The sequence below is a fragment of the Petromyzon marinus genome, chromosome 17 (genome assembly GCF_048934315.1).
Source record: "Petromyzon marinus isolate PM22_M1 ecotype Great Lakes invasive population chromosome 17, UKy_Petmar_22M1.pri1.0, whole genome shotgun sequence".
Taxonomy (NCBI): domain Eukaryota; kingdom Metazoa; phylum Chordata; class Hyperoartia; order Petromyzontiformes; family Petromyzontidae; genus Petromyzon; species Petromyzon marinus.
Genome location: NC_133683.1, coordinates 18026740 through 18043995, shown reverse-complemented (window position 1 = coordinate 18043995; position 17256 = coordinate 18026740). Strand labels below are relative to the sequence as shown.

At 48.4% G+C, this 17256-nt stretch overlaps 2 protein-coding genes across 4 annotated transcripts in view; one reads left to right on the top strand and one right to left on the bottom strand.

The window, feature by feature from the left end:
- Positions 1-8652: 8652 nt before the first annotated feature.
- INTS7 (integrator complex subunit 7) overlaps positions 8653-17256 on the bottom strand; it is a 30509-nt gene continuing 21905 nt past the window's right edge. Inside the window, exons 21-22 of one of the 3 annotated variants that reach the window (XM_032955912.2) lie at positions 15423-15765; positions 8653-12383 (exon numbers count right to left, since the gene is read on the bottom strand). In XM_032955912.2, the coding sequence (XP_032811803.1) occupies positions 15427-15765 (339 nt within the window). In that variant the 3' untranslated portion in view covers positions 8653-12383; positions 15423-15426. Of the gene's footprint in view, positions 15766-17256 lie in introns of all 3 variants that reach the window. The other 2 variants (XM_032955913.2, XM_076067694.1) reach the window with 2 other exon arrangements.
- On the top strand, positions 11144-12355 carry LOC116943230 (transmembrane protein 121-like). The gene has a single exon (XM_076067751.1). It carries the CDS (start codon positions 11144-11146, stop codon positions 12353-12355), a length of 1212 nt encoding a protein of 403 aa, XP_075923866.1.

Below are 17256 nucleotides of genomic sequence, written 5' to 3'. Positions count from 1 at the left end.
TATTTGGCCTGGGGGTGATGCATGAGCGCACACATAGTCAGGGGGCACAGCCCAATAAGAGTGGCAACAGCGGCACCTGTCAATCACCATCCAGAGGTCCTGAAAGGTTTGGGGAGCCATCGCCTCCTGAAAACAAACCCGCCGCACATGAAAGTGCGACATTTAGGCCGCGCGGCTCTGCCGCAGTGTTTGACTTCCCCCGTCCCACGAGGACACTGCCGGAGCTTTCTCGGCCTGGAGAGCGCCGAGGGAGCGCCGAAGGGCGCGCGTGTGCACAATGCGGAGAGGGGTTCACTCAGCCCTCCCTTTGCTTGAGTGAAGATGGCTCTTTCGTGGTGGCGCTACTGCTCGCTGTTTTAATTTGAACCACTGATTGGTCTCATGCTAATCGGGCCCTTGGTGTCGAGTGGGGGAGGGGGGTAGAAGTGTTTAAGTCTTGTTTAGGGCTCCTTTAGGCTTTAGTGCAAACACTGGAAGATCTTGATTGGCCGAGTAGTGCGTGCCTGAAAACATGAATCGCAGGTCCCCTGTTGCAGGGCGAGTTGTATAACCTCTAACCAAGTCGGAAAGGAGAAAAAAAACACAATTCAGAAAAATGCATTCATGCGCATCCTCAAACGTTGCTTTTTAAGAGTTTGTAGAGTTATTTGAAAGAAAAAAAAACCGTGGAGCTTGCAGAACATTACAGTTCGGCGTAAGATATAATGGTAAAGCGACGAATGAACGAACTCCATTCATATTTTCTGAAATTCTCTATTGGTGCTCAGAAATGTTTGCCCATTCATTCATAAAAGTTCTGCCCCATTTGGATGCAAGCCGGCGCACGTCCTGCTGCGTTAGCTCGTCCGTGGCGTGTGAACGTTAATTGCCATTGTCCTGGCCAGCGATGTTCGTGGGAAATTATTGAGAAAAGCTTCCCCGTGGCGGGAACTCAAAATATTTTAAAAACCTCGTCAAAAAACTTTAAATGTACATACCGCAGCGGACACCTTAACAAGCGTGGCCATTATGCTCAGCGGTGCTTGATGGGGAGGATATATATACACGTGTCGCTCACAAAATGCGAGCTCCGTATGTGCCGCGTGCGTCCGTGCATGCATGCGGGTTTGTGTGTGCGCGCGTGTGTATTCGCTGTGCTCTCTATTGATTTTGGTCTCGAATGAAGGAAGAATGGCTGTAGCTAGATTTTAACCCATTCGTCCTGCATTTCACGACAATACAAGGAAGAGTTAATAATAATTAATGGATGCGTATGCACGTGTGGGTTTTTAATCCATCCAGCCCCATGTTCTGTTGTTGTCCACTTCACGTTGTTTCCGTTGTAGTTGTAATTTGTAATAAAAAAAACAATTCCTTGATGGATAGTTTTTCATACAGTGGTCATTAACTCTATTGACTGCACCTCAAAGAGCCACCGTGGAATACCGCAGGTTTGATTTTCGCTTCGCTTGCCACCTAAGAATGTAACCATTGGGGCGGGGGGATCAACTAAAATTATTAAAAGGCTGAGCTCAGGACATCTCCTGGCTCACGAAAACCTCACGACAGACATCCCTGGGGTGTGACGATCTGTGCATGTCTGGGATCATTTCACCGCACGGCACACACAGCACTGCGTTTATTGTGCACACGGTCTGCGATGCCACTGCGACACTCCCCCATTCACCCCAAAGCTCAGCGCTGATATTTAATGTTGCGTTACCCACTGATTCTTAAGTGCCTTCACACAGAAGGAGAGAAAAAAAATACAGCCAGCTCGCGGACCATTAAACCTAACTGGTCGGCCGAGCGCACATTGCGTTTGAGCTATGTTTGCGAGCGTCACCGAGACTCGCTCACATTATTTTGTGCAACAGTGCAAAGCTGCGGGAAAAGTGATAATCGTGATAACGTTAACAGCCTCCTCTCCTGCCCCTCTCCATACCAAGTGCCACCCCGTCCCACCCCCACCACACCAACCACCGCCTCATTTACCATTCTGCAACCACATGTCCATCGCACCTGAAACTCATTTTTCTGCTGGAGAGATACGCGCGCGTGTGTGTGGAGGTGAACAGAGCGGACCCGGAGCGAAAGCGATCAGTTCTTCGTCAACGTGGTCCGATGTTTGCGTGAAACGTCTTCTCAAATGTGTTTTTTTTTAATCACAAAACACACTGCTGGTGTTGTTATGATTTTTTTGGCATGAATACATCTAAAATGAAGACTAAACCAAATAAAAATTACGAACAATCCCTTTTATACGACGCACACACACAAAAACCCAATTCCATTTAATAATACAGTCTTGCCGAGTATATCCGTGTTGCTTTTTTTTTGCCAGCAAAACATTTTGACTTCATCTCACCTGAACTCTGCAGACAGAACCCCGAATAAACGGAATATTTTTCTTCGCTACCATGTGGTTACAAGGGGGGGGGGTATTATTTCTTCTATATATAAAAAAAAATGGGCAGCAATTTTTTGGCATTTGTCGTCACCGAAGCGGTTAAAAGGGATCTGCAGCAACAAATCACTCTGCGGTCTCAATTCAACTCCTTCAGACGCCCTGCTATCGACCGCTCCGAACAGGCATCCCAATTTAACTCTTTGTCTAGTTGTTGGTCTCCCGGTGTCCGTATCGGCAGCGCCGTCGCCGCACGCCTGATTGAATGCGCGCCGGCGTTGAAATAAAATCCGCTTCTCGCACCGCCAACTTTGGCGGTCTTCGCGGTCGGTTTTCGTTCACCAAACTCTTTCCCTCCGCTCACGACCAACCGTATCCCTTTTGTAAATAGCGGCAGATTCCACTGGCAGTCAAACAAAGGTGCGCAGAGTTCGTGAGACATCTCGATTCTCACCGGGGGTGGGTGGGTGGGGGGATTGGAACATTTTTCAGACCTAAGGATGCGGCGCATCTGTGCCAAGAGGAAGTCAACGTGTCTTAACGTCGTGAGTAAGCGCGGTAGGTCCTCGCTAAAAGCGCGTTCACACCATAACGAACACGTTTTTGTTACAATGCGGTTCTTCCACTAGGGAACACTTTCTCGCACAACGTGGAACGCATCCAACCCCTACCCCCCCTGTTATCACGCGGAACACGCACCCCGTTATAACGCGGAACGCGCACCCCACGCTGTTTCTGAGCGGTCGACAACGAAATATTTTATTGAACTGGGCGCCCTAGCGGAATGATATTCTAGGCGGAATGATACAGTAACGCGGGCAGGCGTACCCTCAGTGATTTGTCCCGCCATCTCACTGCGTGTGCGTAGTAGTACATCGTATCTTGCCAAACTTTCATCGTTGCATTCGTTATGGGGGAAATTGCTTTCGCTTAACGCGTGTCTCGCTTAACGCGGCACTTTTCAGGAATGCATCTACCGCGTTGAACGAGGACTTGCTGCACGCGTTTGAATGCGTAACTCCCTTCTAGCCTCGGTTATCGCGAGTACACATGAGCTATCCACTGTTGGATGTAGGCTTGGACAAATCAATCTTTCATGTTCTCGCGATGCAACGATCAATATGCTTCCCGCACGCGAGACGATTTCACTCCTCCGTGCAGTAAATATGTTGAACTTCTTTCGCACCCTACGGAGCCAACCGTGCTAATCGGAGGTGCGGAGGGAGGAAAAACGAACTAAACGCAAGAGGCAGTTCTAAAGAAGTGAGTTTTCAATGTAAAATTATGTTTACACACCGCACCAGCTACTCATTTGAGGCCGAGTCGACCTGTGGGAGGGCCGGCACACAGAGACGAGCATCTTCTCTCCGTTGGCTGCCATTCCATTGCCATCATTTACCATCGGTCACGATCGCTTCCAATGAAGCCCAATTACTTTACTTAACGGTCAATACCAGAGCTCTGTTTGGCATTTGTCTGCTAATTCACGTGGACCTCTGTCTCTTGGTGTAATTCCAAATATGCACTTCTCTCCACGATTCTTTATGGACTTCTCAGCTTTAGATCAAAATTTCTTTGTAAGTGATCCATGTCACGGTATTATGCACCCATTGAAAAACATCTTCTTTGGGACGCATTCACTTTTCATATTTAAAGCTCAGTTTTACAAGAGCACTCCAACCCTGTTGTCGTCCGTTTTGTTTTGTATTAACTCGGGCAATTATTGAAGGAGTAAATGTATATCTGAACATAAATTGTTGCCGACACCAACAAAACCATTCTGGTTGTCGACTTTTGTCATTTTAGTAGTAATGTGCTGTTTCTAGTTGTGCATTACAGCGACAGCATAATGCGTCAGTATGATGGCCATCCATCCAGCTGACTTCTGCCTATGTGCACGTCCTTTCTCAACACTAATCCCCCCCTCTATATGTGTCCATGTATATAGTCTGTGTTCAGTGGCTCGCAGCGATCTGCATGCCCCACTTAACGTACGGCGTCTCAAGATGCACCTGCATATTGATGCTCTATAAATCACGGCCGTATTGTGTAATGAAGCGGCGATTCGCACCTCCTGACCGTTAAGGCTTCGGGCAGAGTGGCTTGAGGCGTGATCCGGAAAAGTAGCGGAGATGTGGTCGTCGTTGCATTTTTTGAGTGCCCTTCACGGATTGGGCTCAAAGCGTTTGGCACGCGAACAGACGATGACATTCGTCGTCCTACCACGATCTATTCACCGCTGGATGAATGCCGATGGAGACAGCATGTTTTTCTTCCCGTCATTGAGGGCCTTCTGCTGTTACTGCTTCATTGAACTTAGACAACGATAACGAAATTAATGGAAGATAATAATTGAAAGTCATTCCTTAAATATGTGTGGTTTGTGGTCTTGATGTCAGTTCAGGAGTGGATTCTTGAATCCATCTGTGTGAAGCTTTTGAGCGTTCGCCCATTCATATGCCGGATACATTTTCTCTTGGTTCTCTGGTTACCTTCTCACAGGACAAATACTCACGAATTAAATTGACCAACCAACCCCATGCAGCAGCAGCAGCACCCCCCTGAAAGAAATGCTTGAGACTCAATGAGGCTTTCCTGAAGAAGGCAGCCAGCCAAAACCTCGGTATCTTGCTTTCCTGTCAGTGAGAGAAAAAAATCCCTCGTTATTAATTTGTATCAATCAATTATTCCTCGTATACATTGTTTCTGCAGCGTCGATATTTTGTCTTGCAGCTTATGAATGCATGTATGTTTAACTTCTTTCGCGCTGCACCTAGCCAACCATTGACCCAGCCACTCCTCAAAAGTGCCTCTAGTACTGCAGCAGAGCCAATTTTCATAATTTATAACGGGAGAGACATCCAAAGTTTAAGTGCCACCCCAGACAAACTCCTCTGAGCTACGACTCGACTATTTACGTGCCCACCGTTAATACGTATTTGATACGACCTGAAATACCGTGACTTTGCCTCCCCTGGCCGACGGCAGAGTTGCGTAAGACTCAGCCACGGCACTGTGCGATAGAAAAACGCGGAACACGCGAACGTCGCCGTCAGCTACAACCGCAGAAATTGTGCGCCAACACGTCGTGCTCAAGGCGGGTCATCAGAAAAGTCCTTGGCTCGACACTCTTAACCTCGGCTCCCAATTTTTAACTTAAACCCTTAAAGCTATTCATGGCGCTGCTTGATAAAAAAAATGCGAACATCCTAATCATAGTCAAGGACGGTACAGAAGTGAAAGGAACCAGAAGGCGCATCACCATCGGTACGGCTGACGCACACAACCATTGTGTCACACAGATGTGATCCAAGGAACAGGAAACAAGTGGAAAGGGGGCAAGAGAAAGGGGGAGAATAATCGGAGGTGATAGAGAGAGAGGGGAGAAAGGCAGGGGACTCGAAGAATGATGAGATGAGATGGCATGTTGGAAAAATCAGACCAGGAATTAGTCGACGAAAGGAGACCAAATCGTCCGGTATTCGTATTTTTAAAAATATATATCGTAACATCTAAATAGCGTATGATATTGACAGTGCGTGTGGATTGTTTTATTTGGATTTTGTCACTCCTGCGAGCACATTTGCCTCTTGTGGAGGAATGAAGATTGATGGCGCCGTGGCCATTCCCGAGCTATGAGCCCGAGACCGCGAGGCAATGGCATCTCAAGAGTTATGGTGAAGGATGGTGATGGAAATTGACAGTGCCCCCTAAACTTACCCCCTTGTCACGCCAAATGCCTCTCCTCCCCTACCACCCCATCCTCCGTTCCCTTTACAGGTCAAAAGTTGTCCTCTGCAACGGTGTGTTTCCCTAATCTGATTAAACAGGACGGTAGCAAATCCAGATAAGCTCCATTACTTCACGGCTTAGGAGGAATTACCATTTCTTTCTCACTCATTACATTTGTGCACAATATTGTCTTTTACTTTCACAGACTTTGACGGATTGAAATTACATTCCGTGTTCAGGGTTTTTCGCAAGACAAATAACTAAGCCGCACAGTTATTATAATTATCGTTATTTAAATTCTCAACTTAATGACTGCTGGATTTGTGTGGGTGTGTGTGCTTATATAGAAGCCAACATTGCAAGCGCTACAAAAGCACAAACACAAAGAAGACCATTCACAGGCTGGCGTTCCACACGACAAAATAAAGTGTGGCTCCAAAGCACAATTACACTCGAGACCAGAGTCTATATTTACATAAAAGACAACCGCCTATAGACCAACAAATATAAATATCCTCAATTTTGATTTAAAACTTTCGTGACTGCAGGAATTCATATTGTTGGTTCTTTCGGTAAAGTCACGTAAATATATATTTTAAATAATAAAAGCAAAAAACACACGACGGTTCGATCGCAATACAAGCTGTCTTCATCAGGCGGAGAGAAAGCTGCTGCCAAGAAAGGCTGCCCCGCTCGCGAGTCGTTGCAAATGTGGCAGTGAAATGCATTATCCCGTGGGAAGTGGTGGCCACAGAGCTGGGAGGCGCCGATCGTACGGGGAGGAGTTAGTAGCGGAGATTCGTGGACGGGAGGTGGGGAGGGAGAGGTGGGGGGGGGCAGGGTTGCAGCAGGCGGTTCTGCACTCTGCTTTAAGTGGAACAAATGCAGACACCGCGGAGCAAGGCGGAGTGGCTCGGGAGACGGACGGCCAGTTAGCGGCGCGCCTCGAGGTGCCGTTCCACGCTGGGCGGTTGGATCGCCAAGAGGGAGGCTCTGGACAGCTTCTGCAGCTGCTGCTGCAAGCTCTGCTCGCAGGTGAGCTCGCACACCCGACATCAATTTTGCTCGCTCGGTCCAGATCATTAAACCGCCGGCGACGCTTTAATCGGAACCGGCGGTGTAAAAGAAGCCAAGAACACGCGGATTCGCTTTAAATTCGGAGCCGTCACCGATTGATGACTTAACGCGATGAGAAATGAGGGCCTCCGTACAATGCCATTCGGCTCTGCGCTCGCCCGGGGCGACCTGGTGTACGCAGTGGATGCGTATTTACATTGCATCTACCACTGGCGGTGGCCGAGCGAACGCGCAAACAAATTACATCCAGAGGTATTCAATTTTCCCCGGTTCAACAGATGTGCCGTGCATTATGCATGCGCCGTAGATCCATCCAGGAAATAAAACAAAAAAACCCCACAAATTGGACACACCGAAGACAAAAGTTTGAGAGAGGCTAGCAAAAGATTTCAGCACCGCGTGTCCCATCTGTCAACGGTGGACCCAAAAGCCACGACGCCAGGGCTCTCAAGCTGCCCGGCAGCCCACGTAAAACGAACTGCCACACACCACACAACGGGGGCCCCCATGAATCCCGATGCAGATTCCCATTCAAAAGCACCTCGGCCCTTTTCCGCTGCATCCGAATGGAGCGCAGTCGCATGCGGTTATGCATTCCCCACGCAAACGGCTCTTGAGAAGTCATCCTCTCAATTCTCTCTGTTGGCCAATACACTTAGGAGCACCTGGTGCCCTCGCGTTTGAAACAAAGGGAATTTTAAGGCAGAATTACCAATGTGCTGAATTTTAATACTTCTCCGAATGAATGTTCCTAATTCTGCTGAAAGAAATACAAAAGTGCATGATAGAAAACAGACTATCACCATATTTCCCCCCCCCCATTGGATGTTAATTTACGATGAAGACTGCAAATTGAACCTCATGAATAATAATCCAATACTAGCTTGCAGTACAAAACATGTTTCACTCCTAAATATATTAAAAAACACAGGAAATGAGAATCTTCATACATATTGGCAGTTGTCACATTTAAAAGGAGCGATCACATTTTGAAATTCAGTTTCCGACATGGCCTTTCACTGCACATAAAAGCACGCGGCTTTAAGAGTGGGAACTGTCCAAAGTTATTTTTGAACATTCCACAAGCCTCTGTTTGACTGCAGTGTGACGAGTGTCTGTGTGCATTAGAGTCTCATAGCAGCGCATCGCTCTTTCGGTTCAGCTGACCAGGACATGTGGTTTAAATTAAAGCACTCCACTCTTTTCTTGTTCTATTATTTCCTGCATGGCAACAGCAGCCGAACCATCGTGGTCATTTGTATCCCGAGCAAGGAAGGGATTTGCGCTTTAATTAAAAAAAATGTTCCGAGGGTGAGGCAGCTTTATTTATTTATTTTACATTTGCGAGCGGGCTGGGAAGGAGAGTGGGAGATGATTGGTGGCTGCGACACAACCGGCTGCAACGTTTCCGACCCGACTGAACCAAACCCCACTAAAAACACGGCAAACATATCGGGTGTTTAAAATTACAAATTTTTATTTCCATACATCGATTAAGGGGCGAAGAAAGCATATATCCCCAAGTATATAACTAAAATATGGCATTTAATCTTTCACGGGTTTCATTCATTTGGACGCGGGGTACGCTATGCGCGTGACCCGCTTGTGCTCCCGCTGAGTCCGTCCCCGGCTGCACCTTCCACACCGTGGCTCACACAACGGCATTGCAGGCGGGACGCCGCGAAACAAACTCCAAACTCGGCAGCCGTAACGATCCTTCAAAAACACAAAATGCGGACCGTGTGACATCAAACGGCCATGCAAGCCGTGCGCTTGTGTGGATGTGCATGTACGTATAACTTCTTTTGCACCGTACGTAGCCAACCGTGCTAATCGGATGAGCGAATACAGGACCGACGAAGGGTCGGGGAAGCAACGAGGTTCGCTATCACTATCTGGTCAGTGGCAACCATGAGAGATTATAGGAGGTACGCAGACTAAGAGCGGTGTTCATTTATTTGCATGCACGTATGTACAACGGCGCCGGAGAATATTTAGCGGCAGGGGTAAACAGCAATAAATCTATCGCGGGAGCCCTGAATCAGCAGCGGTGATGTGGGCGGTGGGTCAAGGCTGGGGTTGGACAATGGTACCCGTGACCGCGTGATCTGTTTCCGCACGGTGTGCTATCTAACCCTCTTTGTGAACATTGCTATGTATCGTGAGCAATGTTACGGACAGTACCTTAGATAAAAAAAAACACAACCCTCCAGAGTTAATTTATTTTTAAAAAGATACTTAAAAGCTATTTCAAAAAGGTTAATTATCGCAGACCTTGTTTGTACGTAGAAATAAACCTAAATAATAAACCTAAATATTCTTCGACATTGGCCAGTTTATTTTTGTTGTTGTAAAAGAATGATTTCTCTCCAAAACTCACATTTCAGGGGCCCATTATCTGACTACTGTCTGGACTTTCTCATTGGCGATGCACAAAAACCTGATATCTACGGACTAAAACGACGTGCCAATACCGCCCTGGCCACACTACGATAGCTACGTCGCGCGCCAACTCCACACCTCCGACCACTTCGTTGCGTCGATGGTAAAGGCCGATGTTCGATTAGCAAATGCACCAGGTTCGGCTGCCTCCCGAGTGTGCACACCCACGCGAGCCAAGGCACGGAGTGTGAATTGCACGCGTAAATCCACGCTCGCTTAAACAACTGCTTTTGGCCACTTGGTGACGCGACTCCTCCTGGGACTCTTCAATATCCGGTGGCGTTCAATACACGGGGCCAACGGTCGTCCTGCTGCTCTCAAATTGGATATGAAAAACCTATCGTGGAACGCTTTTAACGAAAGCACTGGGCATGTGGCAGGGGGAATCGATTCGTCGATTTAAATCGATGCCAACGCGAACACAAATCGTCAAGACAGCGCTGTGCGAAAGTCGATTAATTACCGTTACATGCAAGTGATGTGCAAACGTCACTTTCAGGCTAACTTAGTGCCGCAGAATTGAGAAACGGCATAAATGATACGGTGAAGCTGAAATCAAAGAGTTCCGTTGAAAAGAATCGTGACTTCCCCCACCCCTGATCGTGACAACTCATTAGTCGCACACAAACGACGTTCCAAACACCGTCGTCACCTCTGTTCGGCAAATATTTTATTAATCTTATTACTCAAACTGGCTTTTAAAGTCAATTTAAGCGATCGTATAATCCACCCTGCAAATATAAACAATTGGCCATGAAAACAATAAAAATGTGAAATTCATCACCAAAACGAACACAAGGGGAGAACGCTCAAACTCTTTGTCACGTAGATCAGCCTACTTGCTGTACAGACGTGGATAACCCATTGACGTATCAATCTCTCAGAACAAGTCACCGCGTGCCTGCCCCTTACGATACTCCGTCCTGTACACATCACGATTTGTAAAATCCAGGCGAAAAATAAACATTTGGCATGTGATGATTTGCTCCCAGACCAATTTGATGAATTGTCATTATTCGGCAGTGTGACGTTTCGATTTTAGAATAAACATTTTTTGTCATTGTGGTGCATGTGTAATGTCTAGTGGCTGAGGATTTCACTTGAACTAATTACATACAACAAATATGAATTGGAAATGATCGATTCTTCCAGGCATGATTCGATTTATACGATAGCCAGGACCGATTTTGATCGGTTACGTGCATACAGACACCCTTACAGGTGGGCAGCATGAGACCAAAAGACAAAGCCAGTACACAGTCGCCGGTGACTGGGCCGGCACCACATCGGCTCGCTGCACGAGAGCCCGATTTAATCAGCGGCGGCCGCCTCCATTCGAACTCACAATCTCAGCCGGTGCCAGCTCTGCCCTCCGCGAGCCACTCGGCCACAAACTTGCCACCCTCTAAGGCCCTTCTCCTCACTCGTCGTCCGCTTTCCGCTCTTGGCTTTTACAGCGTGGGCCCCACCCCCGCCGCCGTGCCCCCTCCCCTTCCCGTCCCCGCCATGGTGCTGCCGTCGCCGGACCGCGGCCACGTGTGCGTCTTCACGGCGCTGGTGGTGGGCAGCATGGTGCTGGTGGACGCCTACCTGGTGCAGCAGAACACTGGCCCCCGCCGCGTCGGCGTGTGCATCATGCTGCTGGTGGGCGACGTGTGCGTGCTCGTGCTGCTGCGTTACCTCGCCGTGTGGGTGGGCGCCGAGGTGCGCACCGCCAAGCGCGCCTACGCCATGGCGCTCTGGTTCCTCTACGTGTTCGTGCTCGAGATCAAGCTCTACTTCGTGTTCCAGAACTACCGCTCGGAGCGCACCGTCTCCTCGTCGCCGGCCACCGACGGTACGGCGCGCAAGCTGCTCACGCTGCTGCTGTCCGTGTGCGTCCCCGCGCTGTACGTCGCGCTGGTCGCCGTCGACCACATGGGGTACGTGCGGGCGTTCTGGAAGAAGGAGGACCTCCGCAGCCGCATCTTCTGGGTCGTGGTGGACTTGCTGGATGTGCTGGATGTGCAGGCAAGCCTGTGGGAGCCGGCGGCCGCCCTGCAGATACAACTGCAGCAGCAGCAACAGCAGAGGACGACTCCTCCTCCACCCTGGGTGGAGGGACTCACCTTCTTCTACTGCTACACGGTGATGCTCGTGCTGCCGTGCGTCTCGCTAAGCGAGATCAGCGTGCAGGGCGAGAGCCTGGTGCCCCACCGCCTGCTGCTCTACCCCGTGTTCAGCCTCGTGGCCGTGAATGGCGCCACGGTGCTCGTGCGCCTGCTGCAGGTGCTGCTGTACCGCGACCCACGCGTCTCCGCCGTCTTCCTCGGCAAGAACGTCGTCGCGGTCGGGATGAAGGTCGCCACCTATGCGAGCCACTGGCGGCGGGGGCGGCGGCGGGGGCAGCAGGGGTGCGGAAGGTCCCGGCGAGAGGCCGGGCCCGCGGACGGGGACGCGGGACCCCGCGGGACGGCGGCCTCGCGAGCTTCGTCCTCCACCGTGGACGCCCCCTCCGGCTCCGGGCCCATCCGCCCGTGCCCTCAATCGCCGCTGCCATCCACCCTGGGGATGGAGATGGGCCTGGAGTTTCAGACGGACTCGGTGCCGCGTTCGTTTCAGTGCCACCAGAAGCAGCAGCAGCAGCGGCGGCGCTCGCGCCACGCGGACGCGTTCGTGTCGCTGCAGAGCCTCCCCGGAGACCGGAGCGTCTCGCCAATCGAAAGCGACGTCAGGTGATATTTTACCGCCCGGATTCAGAGGGATGCTGCACGCATCACGACGACGACGACGATCAACACACCGGATTCATTTGCGGAAAAAAACATTTGTTCGCGGAATTTAGCGCAGCATTTGCACGTACATTTGGTAATAATACGGGGAAATTAGTGAAAACTGCCAGGCAGCCTGAAGAACAGATTTGCACGCGGCGTCAAGAGTGATTATAATTGCTTTTAAATATTTTAAATATAGCAATGCAGAAACACATTAAGGGATTTTCCAGTGCAGAAGTTAGTTGAAGATAGTGACATGTTTCTTTTATGTTTTATAAATTTCGCTTAGTGCTTGCTCTATTGCGATAGCAGACTGTGTGTGCGTGGCACTAGGCACCGCTGAAACAAAGATTGCGTCCACAGGATGGTAAAACGGAACCCTGCGGAACACCATCTGTGCAGCGGTGTTGAAGAATCTACACTAGTCCGAGTCCCGCTCACGGCCAACATCAGTGACAATTACCTGAAACGGTCCTGGGCCTTCCCTAGGTCGACTCAGCCTCAAACGAGTACCTGATGCGGTGTGTAGTAAACATCGCCACGAGATAAAGTTGGTCGGGCGTGGCGATGGCCACCCACTCCCTCATGTACCGTGCCGGCCTTCATAGGTCCTTGCTAACAGCACTTATCCTGGTCGTCTGTTAAAGCTAAATGCGGGATGTGTATTTGTTCTGGAAAAGGGCAAGTCACTTACATTAGCTTTTTTGGAGAGGGGGGGGGGTGACTGTGTGCATTGGAGACACAATTCCAGCCACAAACGTTCAAATACACGTTACCAGCCTTGAGCAAGACAAACCTAAGCGTTTAAGTGCTGTTACGGTTGAATGAGCTGCAGCCCTGAGCCTTACCTCAATTTGGAAAAAATGGGGTTGAGTGCCATGATAATTGCACCCGCGACGCAATGTCCGGTGTCATCCAATGCATTCATCACCCTCACTGAATTTCGCTGGAACCCTATCTGCTCAGAATCAGTTTTTAGACATGCACTCCTTGAGCTTTAAGGGTGTTTGCGTTTAAGTATCTATGGGTTTTCAGGAATAGTGAAGTCCCGACTTGAAGAGATTGGAGGTAAAACTACGTCCAAATAAATGTTTTAATGCTCAAACTATGAACTCAAGAGTGTTGCAACCACCCTCGTTATTGCTTTAAATTACTTATCTAGTGACAAATACATATTCATGTATCGACTTGAAACTGTACATGATTTATGTACCAATTCATGTATTGCTCTACAAAATAATTTATGAATGTTAAAAACGTTACCATGTAAATAGATAATAAGCTTGTTTTTTTACTAATTAACCGAACTAGGAATCAGTAATGCTGGTGGCTTCCCTGCACAAACACTAAAAATCTGTTGCCAAAAAAACCGACACATCCAGCAACTCAAAAACATCGCCAATTTATCGATGTACGAGAGCTTAGTTGACGTTGCAAACAATGTATAAAAAACACAAAGTTTCAGTTTTAAGTTTCTTGGCTCTAATTATGAGTGAATTGTTGTGCCACTGAAGGCACATTCACATTAATTATACAAAAATGCCCTGCATAGCCTTAACAGATTGTTGGGGCAAGTGCTGTTCGCGAGCACCTATGAAGGCCGGCAAGGTACACGAGGTGGTGAGGTGGTCAGCACCACACCAGGCCGCCTTTGTCTCCCTAGTGGCGATGTTCACACATCATACCAGGTACTCATTTGAGGCTGAGTCAACCTAAGGGAGGCCCTGGACCGGTTTAAATAATCGTCACTGGTGTTGGTGGCCATGAGCGGGAATCAAACTCGGGTCGCCGGGATCATTGTGCAGCCCACTTAACTGCTACACTACTCCTCCCGACAAACACACACACATGAAAGCAATCACTATCTCAAATGTTGAATGAAATGCACAATAACTAGAGGAAAACACGAGACCGTTGTATTTTGAAATGCACGGGAGGCTCTTTGTAAATAAGAGGCGCGTAACAATTCACTCCCTTCCCCCTGCCTTTCACGAGCCTCAATTATTACGAATCAAGGGCCATGATTCGATTAAAGAATCGATTCTTCTTTTTCAGCAATGTGGTGCAAGGATATCTATTTTCTGCAGGGTTTGTGGTCAACCAATACTATACATTTCTCATTACAATTATTTCCACGCAAAAATGTATCCATCTACGTCAGAAGAATAAATTGCATTGATTGAATGGTTAATTGTTACATGCATACTAAATACTTTGGGTTATATTTTCTTGCCTGGGGACACACTGCCTCTAACCTAACACTGTTCAGTTTTATGCTTAAATCTCAACACAATGCAAATGAATTTTGATTTAAAGCTTTCGTGGCTGCAGTAATTCATATATTTTATTATTTTGTTGTTTCCCTTCAACGTGACTTTACCGAAAAAACTAAGAATACAATGCAAATGGTCTGTGATCACACCGACGATGGACAAAGGTATTTCAATACTTCGTGTGTGGTTTAAATGCCACTCAAAATACCAATTTTTACACACCTATCCACAGCGTCTCCTGTCACATTTAATTTGGTGGTGCTTGTCAAGCGAGGAAGAGTCCTTTTTTTTCCAAAATAATCCACGAGTAATTTTTAGCAGGTACGGATCATAGAATACAACTCGGCACAGAGCACTTACCGCAGTTGTAACATTGCAACCTTGACAAGAGTTTAACCCATTCCCAGTCTCTCCCGTCGCACCACCTGGCGGTGTCGCAGCCAAATGTGCCGCCACGAATTCAACAATGTCCTTATCTACTCGCTGAGAGAGCACCTGTCACAGATACATCCACAGCAGAATGTCTACTTGGACAAACAAACTTTCCTCACTTTACGGGATCTTCTCCACTCCACTTAGCCCTTTCCATGGTGACGATGCACGGTTAGGTATTTACAGGTATCCTCCAATATACTGTTTACGGAGTCGAATTTTCACCGGACGAGACATGCAATTAACGACGATCATCAGCGCGTCTGCGCACGCCGAACAGAGTTTATAAACAGGCCCACGTGGCCATTTGTCGTAAGCAGTCTATACCTCCTCAGAACCTGCCGTAGGCTGCCCGCTGCGACTGCGCCAATTGCTGCTGCTGCTGCTGTTGCTGCTGCTGCTGATGGTGCTGCTGCTGCTGTTGCTGCTGTTGCTGCTGCTGCTGCTGCATGCGGAGCTGCTGCGTGAGGGGGTCCTCCATGGAGCGCACGGAGATGGTGGCACGGGGGCCCGTTCGCCACGCTACGCCCCGCTCGTCCAGCGCGCTCGCCTCCACGCTCACAGAGCTCACGCCGGGTGTGCCCAACGCCAGCAGAAACTGCGTGCTGAAGTAGTCGTTGTGCGGCTCCACGCGCTGCTCCATCTCCGCGCAGTCTGACTCCAGGATGGGCTTCTCAGCCGACGCGGCGGTGGAGTCAAGAGGGTGGGGGGGGGGGGAGGCGGTCGAACGTCGAGGGAGCACAGAGGTGGCAGGAAAGTATTAGGATGGGGAATATTTTTTTTTTTTAACAAGGAAGGAAAATAGTTCACATGCCTGGATTCTTTAACGCATTCAATGTGCATTTGTCCTCGGAAAGTAATTCATTTTGATAGCCCTGTCTCTGGGGGTCATCCTACTGGGCGTGATCCCTCCTTCAGCTGCCACTTCTTCGTCAGTTTTGACCATCGGTCATCCTCCCTTCTCAAGACGTATCCCGCCCAAGTCCACTTTACTTCACAGTAAATATTCTGTCTCCAATATGCATTTTTTCTCCGATCTATATGTTCCTCTTTCTTGTACCAGTACAATTCTAAGCAAAAACCTCTCACTGTTTCTCTGTGCGCTTTTCAACTGTTGTTCCACTTGGTCATTGTGTTTATGTTTCTCATCCATACGTGAAAGCAGGTGATAACGCAACCGATTAAAAACTCTCTTCTTTACGCACACTGGTACACTATCATCATTATCAAGTACACTGCTCCAAAAGCACTCCAGCTTGCTCTCGCTCACCTCTTTATGTAATAATTTTGATCCTGGTTCCAGCTGTTGCTTTAACAACTATCTTCATACGTGTGGTGAACTCGTTGCTACGTGACTTTTTGTTCCGTCATATTTAGTCACCAGCAAATCTTAAGACTGATCGTATTTTCGACATCTCTGTTTATGCCTTTTATTTCTCAAATATGATTCTGGACACCTTCTAAAGGCGCTGTGAATAACTTTAGCGAAAGTGTCTCTCCTTGCCTGGCTCTCTTTCTGATATGCTTCTTATTTTCTTCACGCAAATCTCAGTGTAGCCCATCTCAACCCTTGTAAACGTTTCACAAAGGCTATTTTGTTAAAATTTATTTTACTTGGGATGAAACTGGGTGGATGGAGGCAACAGTTGTTTGCTCGCTGCACCATGAACCTGGCGACTGGAGTTTGATTCCCGGCCAATGGTTAACAAGAGTGGCACGTTAAATCTGAACACCCCCCCGCCCCCCGCCATCCAACCTGCACCGATCACCGTCGTGAAGTATGATCAAACCCCCATAGCCGGCAGTGGATTGATAAAGGGCTTAAATTATTATACATTTAAATTAGACGAGCTAAATCACTGCTGGACACTAACATTTCATGCATAGGGCTCTGGGCCTTCCCAGATGTATGTACGTATGTTGAATTTCTTTCACACCGTACGTAGCCAACCGTGCTAGTCGGATATGCTTGGGTAAGACAACAAACTAAACACAAAAAGCAGTTTTCAAGAAATTGGTTTTCAATCTAGATTTAAAAGTGCATAGCTCCAGTGGCTTCCTAATATCAGAAGGAAGAGCGTTCCAGACGGCCACAGAAGCGCATCTGAAAGCGCGCGATGTGGTGACCATCTTTGGTCGATGGCTAGCCAAAAGCCGCTGC

Excerpts from the sequence above, each read along its gene's own strand:
- LOC116943230 (XM_076067751.1), top strand. The coding sequence starts at position 11,144 with ATGGTGCTGCCGTCGCCGGACCGCGGCCACGTGTGCGTCTTCACGGCG.